Below are 18892 nucleotides of genomic sequence, written 5' to 3'. Positions count from 1 at the left end.
ATACATATGTCGTATACTTAATATGTATATAGGTGTTATAATTTTGTAATTGACGGCGGTTAGAAATACAATAAATTTCTGAGGAAATAAAATCTTATATAATTTTTTTTTATTTTAAAATATTTTTTTCTTCAATAGATAACGCATCTATCTCCAATTTACAATTACTGTGCCAGAGACCAAAACTGTTTGCAGTATACTCTTCGGAAGCCTATAAAAACTATTAAACCAAGGACAATAAAAGTATAGTCTACTATGTATTTATGTTAAAAATGCCATCACACACAACTCCGATACATTCGAATAGAAAATAGTTGTTGGTTTATCTTATCAATAACAAAATGTGTCATTGTAAGTACAATCAATTACAATGATTTTAATCAGATTCTTTTCAAATTAAAGCGAATAATTAATAACTGTATCTATAATTATAAATGTGTTTTTTTAGCGACCCTACAGTCGTGGTTCACAAGGGAAATGTTTTAGGGATATTGCGTATATCAATTTAAACGGTTCGTTGGGCGTAATCGAAGCAAACTGTTATTCGTACCGCATTTGTTAAATTGCCTCATAGACACCCAACACAGCATGAAGCTGCGATAAAAACTGTTACGAAGGGTCTGTAGTACCTACTCATAACGGATACAGATATCTTAAAAAAAATCAGGCCGGAAAATGGTGTTAATATTTTCCTCAAATATTTTGTACTTGCTTTATCCTTTCTCCTCTTTACCTTTCCTTACCCTTGTAACTTTTTTTCTTGACCGACAGGGTGGTAATTTTTGTTATGCAACTTCCTGTAACGAAAATGGCTTGTTGTTTTTTTCATTCCGTGCGGACTGAGTCACGGCTAATGAGTTATAAGTCCTTTATAAGAATAAAGATAGTAATTTACGATAGGAACAAACAAAATGACGACGTATACGTATCGTATCACTGCTAAAACTTCGATAACATTAACCGATAACGATGATATTGCTGAAAAAACTGCGGATTTTGGACTTAGACCTTGGACTGTAAGCGTTCCTGCGTTTATCACAACATAACAACACTAGCAAAAAACAGTATTTCACTACACATTCAACGGCTTCTTATATTACTAACTAGCTTTTACCCGCGACTCCGACCGCGCGGAATAAAAAATAGAAAACGGAGTAAAAATTATCCTATGTCCGTTTCCTGGTTCTAAGCTACCTCCCCATCAATTTTCAGTCAAATCGATTCAGCCGTTCTTGAGTTATAAATAGTGTAACTAACACGACTTTCTTATATATATATAGATAATATAAATGCAAATATTCAGATGGGTGGATAGATGAATGGATGGGTTGATGGATGGAAATTTGTTCGAAAGTATATCTTAAATTTGGCACAGATATAGAACATAGCCTGGAACAACACATAGGCTACTTATTGAGTTTTTTTTAATTCCGCGCGGACGAAGTTGCGGGCGACAGCTAGTATAAAATAGGTCCATCACAATTCCAGTTTGTCTATAGAAACGAGAGGTGAAATACTATTTCCATTGCTGATAAGAAATGATGTCAAGGATACAGTTTGAATGGACGAGGGACTCATCAAGTGAGAGATACCATCAGGTGGCCTGTGTTCTTTTGTAATAGTCGCGTTGACATGATGGTAAACCTTAGACAATAGTACTGTACAGTATTAGACATTTATGGATTATGTCATCAGAGTGTATTACTTAAATGAGGAATACAAATATCTGTTAGGTTTTCCAAATACACGGTTAAGCTGATTCTCTCAGATTTGATTTCAAGGTTATGGTTAGGTTATTCAGGCTAAAAATGTTATAAATGGCAAAAGTCCAACAGTCCAACTCACATTAAAGTACCTCTTTTGCCAATAACATTAATAAAGGGATGTTTAAAGTCAACATTATTTAAGACTACAAATATTTTTTAACTCTGCTTTACTAGCTCGCACAGAAACATAATTATGTATGGTCATAATTGCCAACAAAACTAATCTCTTCAAAAGTAATAAATGCACACTAATAAATACACTTAAGTTCCAAGGAGATATAAAACTATACTGAAAAACCTAGATCTAGAATATTCTACTAAGTCGTCGGAATTCTCGAGGGATCTAGCGCTAAATATTGTTATGAAATTGATGTTTACATCTGTATTTTTAAATTGCTTTGCCAACATAATAATTATCAAAAAGGTCACACCAATTTCTATTCAATAGGGAACTAGCAAAGAATTTATCTAATTAAGATTTACTGACGAACTAATGTCGCAAGCGGGTTTAGGGGTTAATTTACTGCAAGATCCTGCTGAATAAGTAATCTAAGTTTAGCTATATTAACGTTGTTTAGATTAATAAAATAAAGGAGTACCTCTGTGCAGTGTTAGTTATAGAAATCTACACTAAGCGACTGCATAAGTAACATTCAAATGACTGAGTGTAGCACTTAAGTACAGACTTACAAAAACAGATTAAGTAAATAGGACAAGAAAGTGTTGAGTAAAATTATATCCCAATTAGTTAAGTCAGTTGTTACGAAGACATTATCAAAGCGGCCATCGAAGGGAAGGTGACCGACAAGGTTACGGCCTCAAAACGAGACACCCGGGATAGGAGGGCTGATTTTCATGCCCACCCTTTTGCTTTGTAGTGTATATGACATTATTATTGTAACTGGTGAGTGAAGTGTTTGTACGAAATATTTGACATCAAGTTGTCATTCGGTTATTTTTTAATTACCACAAAAATGCTACATCGGACTATGATGCATTTTTACATTGGTTTGGTTTGTTGAAAAACTATCATGAAAAAGAATTACGTATTACTGAATTGAAGAAAATAAAACTGGCTTGGCTTTAAAATCATTTTATTGTGTAAACAGGCTGCGAGCTGACGAGCGCAGAGAATACAGCAAGGGCGGGAAAGGTCAGAGCTTCATAAGAACAATCAATATAGAGAACATCGACAATACTGCGCAGAAAGACCTACATAATTAATTTTACTAAAGACCATTGTCTGAGACATTTTATCAAAATGAAAAGATGTAATTTTCTTGTAAATAAAACTAAATAACAGAATCTCAGGATTGAAAGCGAGATAGTGTAATTAATAATTATATTGTATTATTTAATTTATTTTATTAATTACTCCGCTACGCTGCCGCCAGAAGTAATATACTTGTTCATAGAAAAATAAACCTTATAACTTCATTCGCCTTTTATTTGTTTTTCAAGTAAAAATTATGAATTAAAATAGCTCTGGACAAAAAACTCTATTAATTTTCGTATAAAAACTTAAAAACATGAAGTAATTAAACAACAATTTTAATACTAACAGCGGAAAAGTCAATTTTAATTATCAATATATGGTATAATATAGAAATGTTAGGCTTATCATAATATTTTAGACTAGCAGTTGCCCGCGACTTCACTGTGCGGAATTAAAAAAAAAATATATAAATACCACCAGGGAATAATGTAACTTACCAGCAGTGAAAGAATTATTCAAATCAGTGCAGTAGTTTCGGAGCCTATTCAATTCAAACAAACAAACAAACAATCAAATCTTTCCTATTTATAATATTACTATAGATAACACACCACATACGTAACCACGAGTATATAAATACTTAACACTGTTGATTTACAAGTAATTTGAGACGAGAAGGTCTACGATTAACAGAACCAAGATGGCCGCTAAGTGGGAACCGAAAAACAAAAATATTTTAATCACTGGTGCCGCTTCAGGTCTAGGTGCCGCGTATGCTGAAGCTTTATTGAAAGAAGGCGCACAGGTAATTGACCTTCATTATTTTTTTTATTATAAGGCTGACTCACATGTGTCAGGTTTTTCCGAAAATATTTAAATTTTCATGTATGCTGGTTTGTATATAAGTTTCATTGTGTCCGCCTATAACCTAAATGACTGAACTGATTTTAACGAGTAAGGTATCATCACTGTCATAGATCTTATATTTTCATAGAGGTATTATGAAAGTTATTTATAGTCGACGTTTTTCTTATTTAGAGTTTCACCTTTTCAAAACATTTTTTTTGACTTTACATATATGTATTTCCTTTTTTTCTTAAATAATATGTAAACGGCTAAACACTCACGTATTTGTCCGTTGTCGGTCAGCTCAGTAACGAACGGGTCTTTCACGAAATAGACACGACAGAGGGCCCTCGAAGGGCTCGAAACTAGTCGGTTCCGACACCGGACATACGTGAATGTTTATTCGATATTATATAGTATAAGTTTATAAAGTTAAGTCTCACGAAAGTTTAAATAATTTATTTTTGAAGTATAGTATGAAGTTAATGTACTTATGCCTCTATAAATTGTTTTCTGATTAATTATAATTTTATTTCAGAATATTGCTGTGTTGGATATTGATGTAAAGACCGGAGAGGATTTCGTCTCAAAATTAAACGAAACATACAACAATAAAGCTATCTTTATAAAATGTGATGTTAGCAAGGAAGAAGACATAAAGAACAGTTTTAACATCGTTCTTAATAAATTTAAAAGAATAGATCTTTTGATAAACAACGCAGGAATTATGAGTGACATTGAGTCTATGTGGAGATTGGCTTGCGATGTTAACTGGGTAAGAAGCAAAAAACTTTACATAGATTTACATTGCTGAAACACCAACATATAAATAAACATATTATTATCTCCTTTTATTAAAACTGAATGAGAGGGATGGCACTAGGTTTTTAATGTTACTAGTAATATTTGGTTGTGGTACAGTCATTTGTTGCAATAGCAACTGTTGAATTAACCAACTTTTTCAACTTCCACGACCACACAGAAAACAAGCGTGAAGTGGAAACAATTTCGCGTTTCGTCTGATGAGTAGCTTTATTTTGGTCGTCTTCCTTTTTCACCCTTTTCTTGTAAGGAGGAGGTGGGAAATGGAAATGGATTTAGCTTAGGAGGGGGGAATAACGCATAGAAATGGGTATTCTACTCCTGATAATACTTTTCGTTAGAAAATTGACCTAAAATGACAAACAGATAGCGAAATAAAAATAATCTAATCGTAATAGTTCACATAACTCTCGCACACCATAAACAGGCGTGTTTTTATTAATAAACTGATGTCAAGATTAAAGTCTGATTACTACGGTTGTTTGTTGACTCTTTTCTACTATTACGAAAGATGATATGTTTCTGTACAGCTGTTTCGTTAGCCGAAACTCATGGTCAGAATTCATCCATCCATCCATGTGGATGTTTTCGACTTAAATGCGGAACTAATTTTTATGTTGTTAACAACTTAAGCTAAGCCCATATAGGGCCATATATCAGCTGATGATACACTTACTAAAAAAAATATTATAAACCTGTAAATTTGCATATTTTTTTACAATTTTTGTTACTTTGTTTTCCCCATTGATAAATGTGATGTGTTTATAATATTTTAGCAAGGACTAGTGTCTTTTACAATGAAAGCAGTGAGGCACATGAGGAAAGATGAAGGCGGTGAAGGAGGTACCATAGTAAACATATCCTCTACTGCTGGATTATGTAAATATACCTTCTTGCCAATCTACGGCGGAAGCAAAGGTGCCGTGCTGCATTTCAGCCAAAGTCTAGCGGTATGTACTGAAAATTTTAAAAATATATTGCAAGTTAAATTACCCAAATTTTTCTTTACCCTTTAAAAAAAAATTGTTAATTTATTCTATATTATAAAACTCTTATCAGAATTGTTAATAAACATTCCAAATATTTATTATAAAAAGCGCCTGTAACTTTTGTAATTTATATTTCTGTATGATGATAATAAAGTTTAGCTGCGAATATTTGAGCAGTCCATTTCCAATATGATAGAAAATATGTGATATACTGAGACAAACGCACATTTAGCTTATATTTCTATTTTATCGTTACTATTTGCCTGGAAAATATTAAAGTGCATAAAATTCACAAAAGTTTTTATTATAATTTACATTCCAGAGGGGACCATTCTACGACAATACAGGTATAAGAGTGATAACTTTATGTCCGGGGCCCACCGCTACTAAGCTGATGCAAGGTCTCGACAACAGAATTGTTGAAACCAGTAGCATGAACCAAATTAAATCGTTGAGCGATGTTCAAAAAATACAAAGGTTGGTTTATATTTTATAATCTATCTATCTATCTATCCAGCCTCGTAACTCTCACTGCTGGGCATAGGCTTCCCCCAAAGATCGGTAGATATATTACCTATATGCTATCCTGACTTACAATAATGGGGACAGAGTAATGGCTGCCAAGTATGGAATTTGACCTTTATCAGTTTACCTAATTTTTGGTCGGATTCAAATGAAATATACGTTCGCTTTTATATCGATCAACTAACAGTAATGGGTTAATGTTCTGAATATGTCTTTTTAAACAGTTTGATTATGATTTAAAAAATTGAGATGTCTTAAGCTAGAGATGCGCTATAACCGCGACAGCGTCGCGGTCAAATAAAGCTTTTCGCTGTAGCATGTATTTTAATATGTTTATTATATGGAAAATTTGCTGGCATTTTTTCTAAATATTTACAATGGATGTTTTTATCGTTTTCAGTATTCCGTCTGCTGTGGCTGCTATGATGAAATTACTAAAGGAAGGCGACAATGGGTCAGTCTGGCTGTCTGCTAACGACAAGCCAGTCGTGGAATTGACGGAAAAAATAAACAAACACTTGGATGAATTGGAAAAGTTAACACTGGCTTAACTTTCTTATAATAATTGCTAAAATCTTCTTAAATTCTTGTTCCATATTTATTTTTTACTATAATGTAATTTTCATATGTATATGAATGTCATAAAAATTAAGCATTTGTTTTTATTTAACTTTATTGATAGAATAATTTATTATTACCTGGGAAAATCTTAAAATAAAAAAGACATCAATCTCTACAATATTTTTTTATTAATATCAAATTCAGCCGTCAAATTTAAAACCCACATTTAGGGGATAGTACAATGTATGATTGGCCATTTTGTAATGGCAGCCATATTGAATTATTTACAGCGTATTATATCCTACAAGTCAAGCCCTTTCATTTGATAACCATATTGAGGGGAGGTCCAAATTTGGGTTTTTAATTTTTTTTTTTTTTCTTTGAAAAATGGAAAGATTATATATAAGTAAAATAATTTTTTTTTCGCAATAATTATAAGTTACATCAAAATAAAAATTAATTTTTGAATTTAATTTTTGACTATTGCGACCGAGGTTGGTTCTGGCAAATTTAATGTGGAACATATTTTTTATGTACTCTCTAGGACTAACTCTGGGGACAGATATGGAAATATGATGAGTAATGTCGCTGCATCTAACAATATTGTGGAGAACCTTAAATAATAGTACCAGATCAATTATCTTGCGTTTGCTTCGCAGGGAGGTCATTCTATAAAAAGGTAATCTCGCATCGTAAGAAGAGCGATGCGAGATTCCATGGCAGCTGTACGCCAGTTGTCTAGTGAATGTTCTTTGAATACTTTCGATGCGCTGAGAGTGAATAGAGCATAAGGGATTCCACACGGTAGATGCATACTCAAGTCCACTGCGTACCAGAGCATTATACAGGGCCATTTTGTGCGGACGGTACGAAAACATTTCGTGTTACGACGTAAGAAGCCCAACATTTTGGCTGCTTTCGTGGCTACTGCGTCATCGACCAGTATGCCCAAATCGTTCACTTTGTTGACTCTCATAAGCTTAGTCCCGTATATTACATATGTGGATATTGTAGTGCTTTTCTTTTTTGTAAATTTAATTTGGAAGCATTTTTTTGGATTAATTGACATATGATTTTCTAGAGACCATTTTTGAATAATGTTAAAGTCGTCTTGAATATATTTTATATCTGCTATGAAGTTAATCGTTTTGTAGATTTTGAGGTCATCGGCGAATAATAAGAACTTGCAATGTTTTATTTTGGGTTGAAATGTCATTGATGAAAATTAAAAACAAGATTACACCTAAGTGGGACCCTTGAGGTACTCCAAAACTGGCGACAAAAGGGCAAGAATCGGAGCCTTTGACTGTAACAAAAATAAGTATTTTTGCTAAGTATGATTCAAACCAATGTAACAGTGAACCATGTATACCCATGTATTCTATTTTTTTATCAACAGAAGGTGGTTAACTCGGTCAAAAGCGTTCGGAAACTCCATATACACGGCATCTACCTCCAATCCTTTATCGAGATCACCAGAAATATCAGACACGTACAGTGTTAAGTTTGTGACTGTCGGAAAACCTTTCCTAAACCCGTGTTGATTAGGTGACAGCTCTGTACTAACATGAGCAGATAGAATAGGAAATATTAAGGATTCAAATAGTTTTGAAAACCACGACAAAATAGGTACAGGACGGTAATTCTTAACATCACTTAGATCTCCTTTCTTATGAAGTGGAATGATTCTTGCAATTTTCCATTCGTCTGGAAAAATTCCATCACTAAGAGATTTATTAAAAACTAGCTGCCGCCCGCGACTCCGTCCGCGCGGAATTAAAAAAAACTTAATAAGTAAATAAATATTATACGTGAAATAAAGTAATAGAATTTATATTCTAAGAAATAGAACACAGCGCCATCTATTGGGTGTATTTACAACCTAGATGTGAAACAATATTGAAGAATTTTATTGATGAATCAACGTACACCGCTATCTAGGAGAACTTCATAAAACTAAACAGTAAATAAACACTTGCTTAAGAAACAATTAATTGATACATTTTATTCGTTTACATTCACGACATAAGCGAATAATTGAGATGATAAAAAAATTGTAAAGTAAATTTTAAAGTTTTGTTTCCTTTTTATAAAAATATATCAACATCAGGAATATTATCAAAATTGACTTTTATAAATCCTGTATCACACATAGCTGAACGAAATTAACTTGAACAAATCGTTTTTTAATAGTAAATTTACAATGTTTTTGTCAAGTTACGTACTTAGCCCTGATGTAGGGTCTATTCCAGTGTTTCCCAAGGTGGGGCTTACGCTCCACCTGGGGGACATTTGGGTTTAGAGGGGGGCATTTCGGAGATTTAAATACTTAAGACTACATCCTTACAATGATAGCCAGGGCTAAAAAGTACATAAAAACGTTTTAGAGACAAAAATCCGTTGCATTTAATCTATTTATATGTGTTTTCGTGTTTAAAAGTTTTATATGAAATTGATCTAGTCAGCCAAAAGTAGTATTTAATTATTTCTCTAACATTGTAAATTTAGCCTCGAGAGAAATTTATTTCTAAACAAAATTTATAAGGGGGCAATAGTCATATTCATCCTGAAAAATGGGACATGGATCCAAAAAGGTTGGGAAACATTGGTCTATTCGGAAGCCTATAAAAAGTATTAAATCACGGACAATAAAACTATAGTCTACTATTTATGTTAAAAATGCCATCACGCACAACTCCGATACATTCGAATAGAAAATAGTTGTTGGTTTATCTTATCAATAACAAAATGTGTTATTGTAGGTACAATCAATTACAATGATTTTAATCAGATTCTTTTCAAATTAAGACGAATCATTAATAGGTATCCAAAATTCTAAATTTTTAACGTTTTTAGCGACCCTACAGTCGCTGTTCACAAGGGAAATTATACTTATAAAGGCATTAGGGACATTGCGTAAATCAATTTAAACGGTTCGTTGGGCGTAGTCGAAGCAAACTGTTATTCGTACCGCATATGTTAAATTGCTTCATAGACACCCAACACAGCTTGAAGCTGCGATAAAAACTGTTACGAAGGGTCTGTAGTACCTACTCATAGAGAATACAGATGATGTCTTAAAAAAATCAGGCCGGAAAATGTTGTTAATATTTTCCTCAAATATTTTGTACTTGCTTTATCCTTTCACCTCTTTACCTTTCTTTACCCTTGTAACTTTTTTCTTTACAGGATTTTCTTACAGGAAAATGGTTTGTTTTTTCCTCATTCCGTGCGGACGGAGTCGCAGGCGACAGCTTAAGTACTTAATAAAAACATAGATAGTAATTTACGTAATATTTCAAGACATCAAGTTTTTAAAGAACAAACAAAACAAAACAAAACTAAAGAACAAGCAAAAGTTTTTAAGAACAAACAAAATGGCGACAAAGTGAATACTTATCGTATCGTTGCATAACCCCAATATATATATTTTTTTAATAGTAACGATGATATTGCAGAAACAACTGCGGATTTAGGACTTAGGCCTTGGAATGTGTACGTGTTCTGTGTTTATCAAAACATGACATCTTGCAAAAAAACAGTATTTAACAACACATTTTCTCGCTTCTTATAAAAATATGTCCATCACAATTCCAGTTTGTCTATAGAAACGAGAGGTAAAACACTATTTCCATTGCTGATAAGAAATGATGCCAAGGATACAGTTTGAATGGATGAGGGACTCATCAAGTGAGAGATACCATCAGGTGGCCTGTGTTCTTTTGTAATAGTCGCGTTGACATGATGGTAAACCTTAGACAATAGTACTGTACAGTATTAGACATTTATGGATTATGTCATCAGAGTGTATTACTTAAATGAGGAATACAAATATCCGTTAGGTTTTCCAAATACACGGTGAAGATGATTCTCTCAGATTTGATTTCAAGGTTATGGTTAGGTTATTTAGGCTAAAAATGTTATAAATGGCAAAAGTCCAACAGTCCACATGTGAGTTCGACACAATAGAGCGCCTCTTTTGCCAATAACATTAATAAAGGATGTTTAAAGTCTACTCTACTTTACTAGCTTGCACAGAAACATAATTATGTTCATAATTGCCAACAAAACTAAACTCGTCAAAAGTAATAAATGCACACTAATAAATACACTTAAGTTCCAAGGAGATATAAAACTATACTGAAAAACCTAGATCTAGAATATTCTAATAAGTCATCGGAATTCTCGAGGGATCTAGCGGTAAATATTGCTATGAAATTGATGTTTAACATTGAGAAGTAGCTCGGCCGCTCCGCTGGGACAAACTTCGTGAGACATCTGTATTTTTAAATTGCTTTGCCAAAATAATATTTATCAAAAAGGTCACACCAATTTCTATTCAATTGGGAACTAACAAAGAATTTATCTAATTAAGATTTACTGACGAACTAATGTCGCAAGCGGGTTTAGGGGTTTATTTACTGCAAGATCCTGCTGAATAAGTAATCTAAGTTTAGCTATATTAACGTTGTTTACACGATATCCAATAATTAATTACGATGTATAAATAACCAAGTGTGTGTGTGTATGTAAAATAGAAAAAAAAAATAACGAACATAATGTATTTGCGTCAATTAAAAGCCTAAAAATACAATTTTATAAATTTATGCCTCTTGAGTTCTTGAGTTTGAGCAATCTACGAAACGGCTGAATCGAAAATTGATAGTTTTACTGGATGCTATGTGTGCTTTTTGTTATTATGCTTTTTATTCCAACCCCGACATAGTTGCGAACGTCCACTAGTATCTTTTAAAAAGTAGAGTCTTTTACGGTCGGACGCAAGTCAAGGGTTTGAGATGAATTGTCAATAAAGGAGTCTCTTTGTGCAGTGATAGTAATAGAAACCTACACTAAGCGACTGCATAAGTAACATTGAAATGACTGAGTATAGCAATTAGGTACAGACTTACAAAAACTAGATAAGTGAATAGGACATGAAAGTGTTGAGTAAATATTATATCCCATTTAGATATGATAGAAGCTTCGCTAAGTCAGTGGTTATACGTAGACATTATCAGAGCGGCCATCAAAGGGAAGGTGACCGACAAGGTTACGGCCTCAACACGAGACACCCCGGAGGGAGGGGGGGGGGTCAACATGCCCACCCTTTTGCTTTGTAGTGTATATGACATTATTATTGTAACTGGTGAGTGAAATGTTTGTACGAAATATTTGACATCAAGTTGTCATTCGGTTATTTTTCAATTACCACAAAAATTGGTTGGTTTGTTGAAAAATTATGTATTACTGAATTAAAAAAAAAAACCGGCTTGGCTTTAAAATCATTTTATTGTGTGAACAGGCTGCGAGCTGACGAGCGCAGAGAATACAGCGAGTGCGGGAAAGGTCAGAGCTTCATAAGAACAATCAATATAGAGAACATCGACAATACTGCGCAGAAATACCTACATAATTAAACAGAATCTCAAGATTGAAAACAAGAAAGTGAAATTGATAATTATATTTTTGGAACGAAGTTCCTTATCGCGCGTTGTGGAAGGGGGCTAGACGGAAAAAATTCTTACGAAAAGTTGTCACGACACTTTTTGCTATATCACCATGGCAACGACGTGACAATATATAAAATTCATAGAAATAAAATGTACTTCTTGTGAAGACTTAAGTTTTTTATGCATAGAATAAACATTGGTTCCTTCACTAATTAATTGAAAGGAACTTCGTTCCATCCGGGTGTCCCTTGACACCTCTCAAGTTTTTTTTTATTTAATTATTTACGTTGCTACGCTACCGCCAGATACAATATATTTGTTCATAGTAATAGGGGTTCTTACGTACTCAGTTCTAACGCAAAGTAGGTCAAATTACATCAACGATCCCTAATCGGTGGCTACTGGTTATCTCCCAAAGGATTTTCTTTAAACCGACTTCTTATTTTATATTTAAAACAAACCCTAAAACTAAATCGCCCACGAAGACAATTTTTTGCATGTTTTTCGTAATTTATTTCACTTTTACTAGTCATCATTACAATAAATAAATTTGATAACAATTTATTTATTGTAATGATGACTACTCAATTTACTTAGTTACAGAAACGAAATATCTATAATGAATTATACAGGATGTTTCGTAATGGATGGATTCAAAGCTTTGTAGATATTGAAGACATCAACAATCTCATCATCATCAGCTCACTATACGTCCCCAACGAGGGGCTCGGAGCCTACCCCAAGTTAGGGGTGACTAAGCCTTAGCTAACCACTCTGGCCCAGTGTGGGTTGGTTGAGTTCAGACATATCATTGAATTTCTTCTCAGATATGTGCAGGTTGCATCACGATGTTTTCCTTCACCGATAAATGTACATATGTAAGTCGAGAATCGAAAAACACATAGGTACATGGAGGGATTCGAAACCAGGACCTGCAGATTGCAGGTGCAACCCCTGAGCCACCGTCGCTCAATAGATTTGACTGAATTTTTTTTTGTTTAACAAGTCTATTTTTTGTACCGTTACGCCTTTTTTATATAACTCAAAAAAAAAGAACTGAACTGAAAATGAAATTTTTTACGTCCAACATTGACATGCTATGCTTTCCTCCAACTTTTTTCTACAAACTATTTTAAAAACTTGGCACAAATCGAAAAATGTAACCTTATAACTTCATTAGGCTTTTATTTGTTTTTCAAGTAAAAAATATGAATTAAAATAGCTCTGGGCAAACGACTCTATTAATTTTCGTACAAAACTTGGAAATAAAATTTATAAAGTAATAAGATAAAATTTTTATTATTAAGAAGTTTTTTCAAAAATTAAATTTTAGTTTTTACTGTACGGATAATTAAATTTTCATTATCAATCTTGATAGGCTATCGGAGTCGCAAAATTTTCTTCTTCTACGTGCAAAACCTTAGGTTATCGTAATAATTTAGACTAGCAGTTGCCCGCGACTTCACTGTGCGGAATTAAAAAGATATAATTTAAAAAAAACACCAGGTAATAATGTAGCTTACCAACAGTGAAGGAATTTTTCAAATCAGTTCAGTAGTTTCGGAGCCTATTCAATTCAAACAAACAAACAAACAATCAAATCTTGCCTCTTTATAATATTACTATAGATAACGCATCAAATACGTAACCACGAGTATATAAATACTTAACACTGTTGATTTACAAGTAATTTGAGACAGGAAGTTCTACGACTAACGGAACCAAGATGGCCGCTAAGTGGGAACCGAAAAACAAAAATATTTTAATCACTGGTGCCGCTTCAGGTCTGGGTGCTGCATATGCTGAAGCTTTATTGAATGAAGGCGCAAAGGTAAGAGCTTCATTGTTTTTTTTTTATTATGACTCTCATGGGTCATTTTTTTTTTCGAAAATATTTAAATTTTTATGTATGCTGGTTTGTATATAAGTTTCATTGTGACCGCCTGTAAACTAAATGACTGAACTGATTTAAACGAGTAAGGTATCACTCTCATAGATCTTATATTTTCATAGAGGTATTATGAAAGTTATTTATAGTCGACTTTTTTCTTATTTAGAAGATAAAAATGAATAAGAGAGTTTCACCTATTTAAAACATTTTTTTTTGACTTTACATATATGTATTTCTTTTTTTTCTTAAATAATATGTAAACGGCTAAACACTCACGTATTTGTCCGTTGTCGGTCAGCTCAGTAACGGACGGGTCGTTCACGAAATAGTACCAGTACCACACGACAGAGGGCCCTCGAAGGGCTCCAAACTAGTCGGTTCCGACACCGGACATACGTGAATGTTTATTCGATATTATATAAGTTTATAAAGTTAAGTCTCAAGAAATTTAATGTATAATTTATAATAGCAATAAGAGTCAATAAATAAGTAAATAAAATTTAAGTTATTTATTTTTGAAGTATAGTATGAAGTTAATGTATGCCTCTATAAATTGTTTTCTGATTAATTATCATTTTATTTCAGAATATTGCTGTGTTGGATATTGATGTAAAGACCGGAGAGAATTTCGTCTCAAAATTAAACGAAACATACAACAATAAAGCTATCTTTATAAAATGTGATGTTAGCAAGGAAGAAGACATAAAGAATAGTTTTAACAACGTTCTTAATAAATTTAAAAGAATAGATCTTTTGATAAACAACGCAGGAATTATGAGTGACACTGATTCTATGTGGAGATTAGCTTGCGATGTTAACTGGGTAAGAACCAAAAAACTTTACTTAGATTTACATTGCCGAAACACCAACACATAAACATTTTGGCATTAGGTTTTTAATGTTACTAGTTGTATATGGTTGCGCTACAGTCATTTATTGCAATAGCACCAGTTGAACCCACCAAACTTTTTCAACTTCCCCGACCACACAGAAAACAGCTGTGAAGTGGAAACAATTTCGCGTTTTGTCTTATGAGTGGCCTTATTTTGGTCGTCTTCCTTTCCAACCCTTTTTTTGTAAGGAAGAGGTGAAAAAGGAAAATGGATTTACCGTAGGAGGGGAATAACGTATAGAAATGGGTATCCTATTAATGATAATATTTGATTTCATTAGATTAGATATTAGATGCCTTTAGAAAATCGACCTAAAAATAAGAAACAGATAGCGTAATAAAAATAATCTGATCGTAATACTTTACATAACATTCGCGCACCATTAACAGGCGTGTTTTTATTAATAAACTGATGTCAAGATTTTTGTACAATTCGAACTATGACATGTTTTTGTACAGCTGTTTCTTTAGCCGAAACTCATGGTCAGAATAACATTGATGTTTTCGACTTAAATGAGGAACGAGTTTTTTGTTGTTAACAACTTAGGCTAAGTCCATATAGAGCCATATATGAACTGATGATACACTAACCAAAAAATAAACTATAAAAATTATCCATTTCATACGCTACATTTAGAAGACGAAACGTTTGTCCAAAAGCACTAGTTACAGTTCTAACTTCTAAAATCGCTGATTTGTCAAACTCTACATTTTTTATTATTTTGTTTACCCCATTGGTAAATGTGTATATTTAATATTTTAGGAAGGACTAGTGTCTTTTACAATGAAAGCAGTGAAGCACATGAGGAAAGACGAAGGCGGTGATGGAGGTACCATAGTCAACATATCCTCTACTGCTGGAATATGTAAACTGAACTTTTTGCCAATTTACTGCGGAAGCAAAGGAGCCGTGCTTCATTTCAGCCAAAGTCTAGCGGTATGTATACCATTGAAGTATAATTTGTTACAATGACGATTGGCGCTCGGAAAGTGCCGCCACCAAAAGAAGGCAACAATCGTCAAATTGCCTTCTTTTTGGCCGACTACAAAAAGAACGAGGGTATCGATTCGAATGTATTTTTCTTAAACAATGAAGAGAAATTTCTTATTTTCGAGGGTATTTATGACATTATTTTGTTACTTTTTAGTGCATGTTGTTTGTGGTTGTTTTTTTTATGAAGTTGTCTTTCTTTTTTCTTAAAATTTTATTTACGTTGTAGTCGCTATTTGCGCGATACTGCGTGTGTACGAGGACGTCGCCTTCGCATCTTTTCCATCATCGTCACACTTGCTACTATATCTATTAACGAAAAACAAAAACATCGATTTTGATAGTCCTGGTTTACAAGAAAGATAATGAACTCCCAAAACAACTTACTTTACGTGTCAATTGCAAAGAGTTCATGTTTTATTTCCATGCTTTAGCCAATTTTATATTAAATATATTTATAACGTCTTGTTTCTGTAAAAAATAGCAATAGAGTAAATGTGTTATTTAAAAGTAAATTAGATGTAAAATTAGTCTTGTTTTCTTTTGCCTAGTCAAATTCTAAATTGTTTCTTAGTAATCTTTCCGAATTATTACTAAAGCTTTAAAAGATGTGTTACAAACATCACCTGTTACTTTTGTCATTTATATTACTATATGTCGTTGCTAGTGTCAGTTAATATTAAGGTTCACTTGCTTACATCTGAGCAGTTCATTTCCAGTGAGATGTGACAAACGCATAATTAGCTCTAGGTTTTTTATTTACCTGAAAGATGTTAAGTTTTGCATATTTTCAATAAAAATAATTATAATTTATATTCCAGAGTGCACCATTCTACGACAATACAGGTATAAGAGTGCTAACTCTATGCCCAGGGCCCACCGCTACTAAGCTGATGGAAGGTCTCGATAACAGAATTGTTGAAACCACTGACATGAACCAGCTTCAATCATTGAACGGTATTCCAGTACAAAGGTTGGTTTATATTTATAATCTATGTATTCAGCGTCGTTACGCCCACTGCTGGGCATAGGCCTCCCCCAAATATCGCCACGATATATTTATAATCCTAAGTCGATATTATATTATCCTCACTTGTTTACATTATCTGACAGTTTTCACAAAATAACTGCAATAATGGGGATAGCGTAATGGCCGTCAAGTATGGAATTTGACCTTTATCAGTTTACCTAATTTTGAGGTCGGATTAAAATGAAATATACGTACGCTTTTATATCGATCGACTAACTAAGTGGTTAATGTACTAAATATGTCTCTCTGAACAGTTTGAGTATAATTTAAAAAATTGAGATATCGTAAGCTAGAGATGCGCTATTATCGTGTCGTGGTCAAATAAAGCTGCTCGCTGTAGCATGTATTTCAATATGTTTACTATCTGGAAAATTTACTGTTTTTTTTTTAATATTCACAATGAAGGTTTTTATCGTTTTCAGTGTTGAGTCTGCTGTGGCTGCTATGATGAAATTACTAAAGGACGGCGACAACGGGTCAATCTGGCTGTCTGCTAACGACAAGCCAGCCCTGGAATTGACGCCACAGATAAACAAATACTTGGCTGAACTGGAAAAGTTAACGCTGCCTTGAATTTCTTATAATAATTGCTAAAATCTTCTTAAATTTTTGTTACATTTTTATTTTTTACTATATTGTAATTTGCATACTTAAAATGATATAGATATATGTACGTAAATGAATGTCAAAAAAAATTAAGCATTTGTTTTATTTAACTTTTTTGATAGAATAATTTGTTCTTACCTGGAAAAACTTTAAAATCGAAAAAGACATCAATCTCTACAATATTTTTATTAATATCAAACTCAGCAAAGATTTACTATAGTACAATATGTTTTTTTTTTTCACAATCGAAAAGTAGAGATTTCAACGAACAGAAAGCATACCAACTTTTTGAAAAAAGCTGATATTTTGACGAGTGACGGGAAATTTTCGATTCAAAATTAGGGTGCGTTTTCGATATTAATTCAAAATAAGGTTAAAAATAAATATTTCTGATCAAATAAATTACAGCGTATTCGGGACATAAAAAGGTAAGGTTTCACCAAATTTTTGAATTTTTCACATAAATTTTGAGTTTATGTGAAAAAAGTGTGAATACCAAAAGTTTTAGATCTTTTTATTACCTACAACTTTGCCATTTGACTTTTTTCCATAGGACTTTTAGTTTTGCCGGAAATCAAGATAAACTGTTTTTTATCCTTAAAAAAATCCCCCCCCCAACCCCTTCCCGACCTCAGATCGCCCGTAAATTATTTTTCCTTTCATTTTTATAATATTCACCTCCTTTTCTAATGGGTTTTATCCTACTATTATATTTTTTCACTTTTTATTATTTTTAAAGGCTTCTACCCTGGTCTAAATAGCGTAATCTGTTGTCGATATTTATCATTTTTAAGAAATTATATATCGATATTTATCATTTTTAAGAAATTATATATATATGCAAATCAAAATTGAAATATTATTATATATAACTATATTATTACTAAAAAAAAACTAATTCCGTCTACTCACTTCATCCCGCTTTGGCTTAGCTATTTGCATTAATATCATGATTCGTAGTCTTTAGTTTTTTATTTTTACCTTTATCATAGTGAGTGAGTAAAAAATAATGACTTAAGATAATGAATTTAAGATATAATACGAGGATATCATATCTTATTTCTTATCTTTTATATATATATATATATATATATAAGATGTCACGATGTATGTTGCCAATAAACTCCAAAACTACTGAACCAATTTCAATCAAATTTCACATGTACCCGTATTTTGGTCTAACTTACTGGATAGGATAGTTATCATCTCAATTATTCGCTTATGTCGTGAATGTAAACGAATAAAATGTATCAATTAATTGTTTCTTAAGCAAGTGTTTATTTACTGTTTAGTTTTATGAAGTTCTC

The 18892-nt window shown here is 32.8% G+C and overlaps 3 protein-coding genes across 3 annotated transcripts in view; 2 read left to right on the top strand and 1 right to left on the bottom strand.

Moving 5' to 3' along the window:
• Positions 1–18892, bottom strand: part of LOC106710217 (kinesin-like protein unc-104) — an 80258-nt gene that overhangs the window by 38675 nt on the left and 22691 nt on the right. The window lies entirely within an intron of this gene.
• On the top strand, positions 3632–6762 carry LOC106707962 (15-hydroxyprostaglandin dehydrogenase [NAD(+)]). The gene is made up of 5 exons (XM_045681296.1): positions 3632–3787; positions 4367–4603; positions 5427–5600; positions 5962–6116; positions 6565–6762. The coding sequence occupies exons 1-5, from the start codon at positions 3683–3685 to the stop codon at positions 6713–6715; spliced, it is 822 nt and encodes a 273-aa protein (XP_045537252.1). The 5' UTR covers positions 3632–3682; the 3' UTR covers positions 6716–6762.
• Positions 13851–17583, top strand: LOC106710251 (15-hydroxyprostaglandin dehydrogenase [NAD(+)]). Its single transcript, XM_045681297.1, has 5 exons — positions 13851–14006; positions 14652–14888; positions 15722–15895; positions 16771–16922; positions 17402–17583. The coding sequence occupies exons 1-5, from the start codon at positions 13902–13904 to the stop codon at positions 17550–17552; spliced, it is 819 nt and encodes a 272-aa protein (XP_045537253.1). The 5' UTR covers positions 13851–13901; the 3' UTR covers positions 17553–17583.

This window comes from Papilio machaon, chromosome 15 (genome assembly GCF_912999745.1).
Source record: "Papilio machaon chromosome 15, ilPapMach1.1, whole genome shotgun sequence".
Classification (NCBI taxonomy): domain Eukaryota; kingdom Metazoa; phylum Arthropoda; class Insecta; order Lepidoptera; family Papilionidae; genus Papilio; species Papilio machaon.
Note: the sequence above shows the minus strand (reverse complement) of the source record. Positions and strands in the feature narration are given on the sequence as shown.

Excerpts from the sequence above, each read along its gene's own strand:
- LOC106707962 (XM_045681296.1), top strand. The coding sequence starts at position 3,683 with ATGGCCGCTAAGTGGGAACCGAAAAACAAAAATATTTTAATCACTGGT. Across the intron at positions 4,604-5,426 it reads TGGCTTGCGATGTTAACTGG|CAAGGACTAGTGTCTTTTAC; the intron begins GTAAGAAGCAAA and ends ATAATATTTTAG. Across the intron at positions 5,601-5,961 it reads ATTTCAGCCAAAGTCTAGCG|AGGGGACCATTCTACGACAA; the intron begins GTATGTACTGAA and ends TTTACATTCCAG.
- LOC106710251 (XM_045681297.1), top strand. The coding sequence starts at position 13,902 with ATGGCCGCTAAGTGGGAACCGAAAAACAAAAATATTTTAATCACTGGT. Across the intron at positions 14,889-15,721 it reads TAGCTTGCGATGTTAACTGG|GAAGGACTAGTGTCTTTTAC; the intron begins GTAAGAACCAAA and ends TTAATATTTTAG. Across the intron at positions 16,923-17,401 it reads AACGGTATTCCAGTACAAAG|TGTTGAGTCTGCTGTGGCTG; the intron begins GTTGGTTTATAT and ends TATCGTTTTCAG.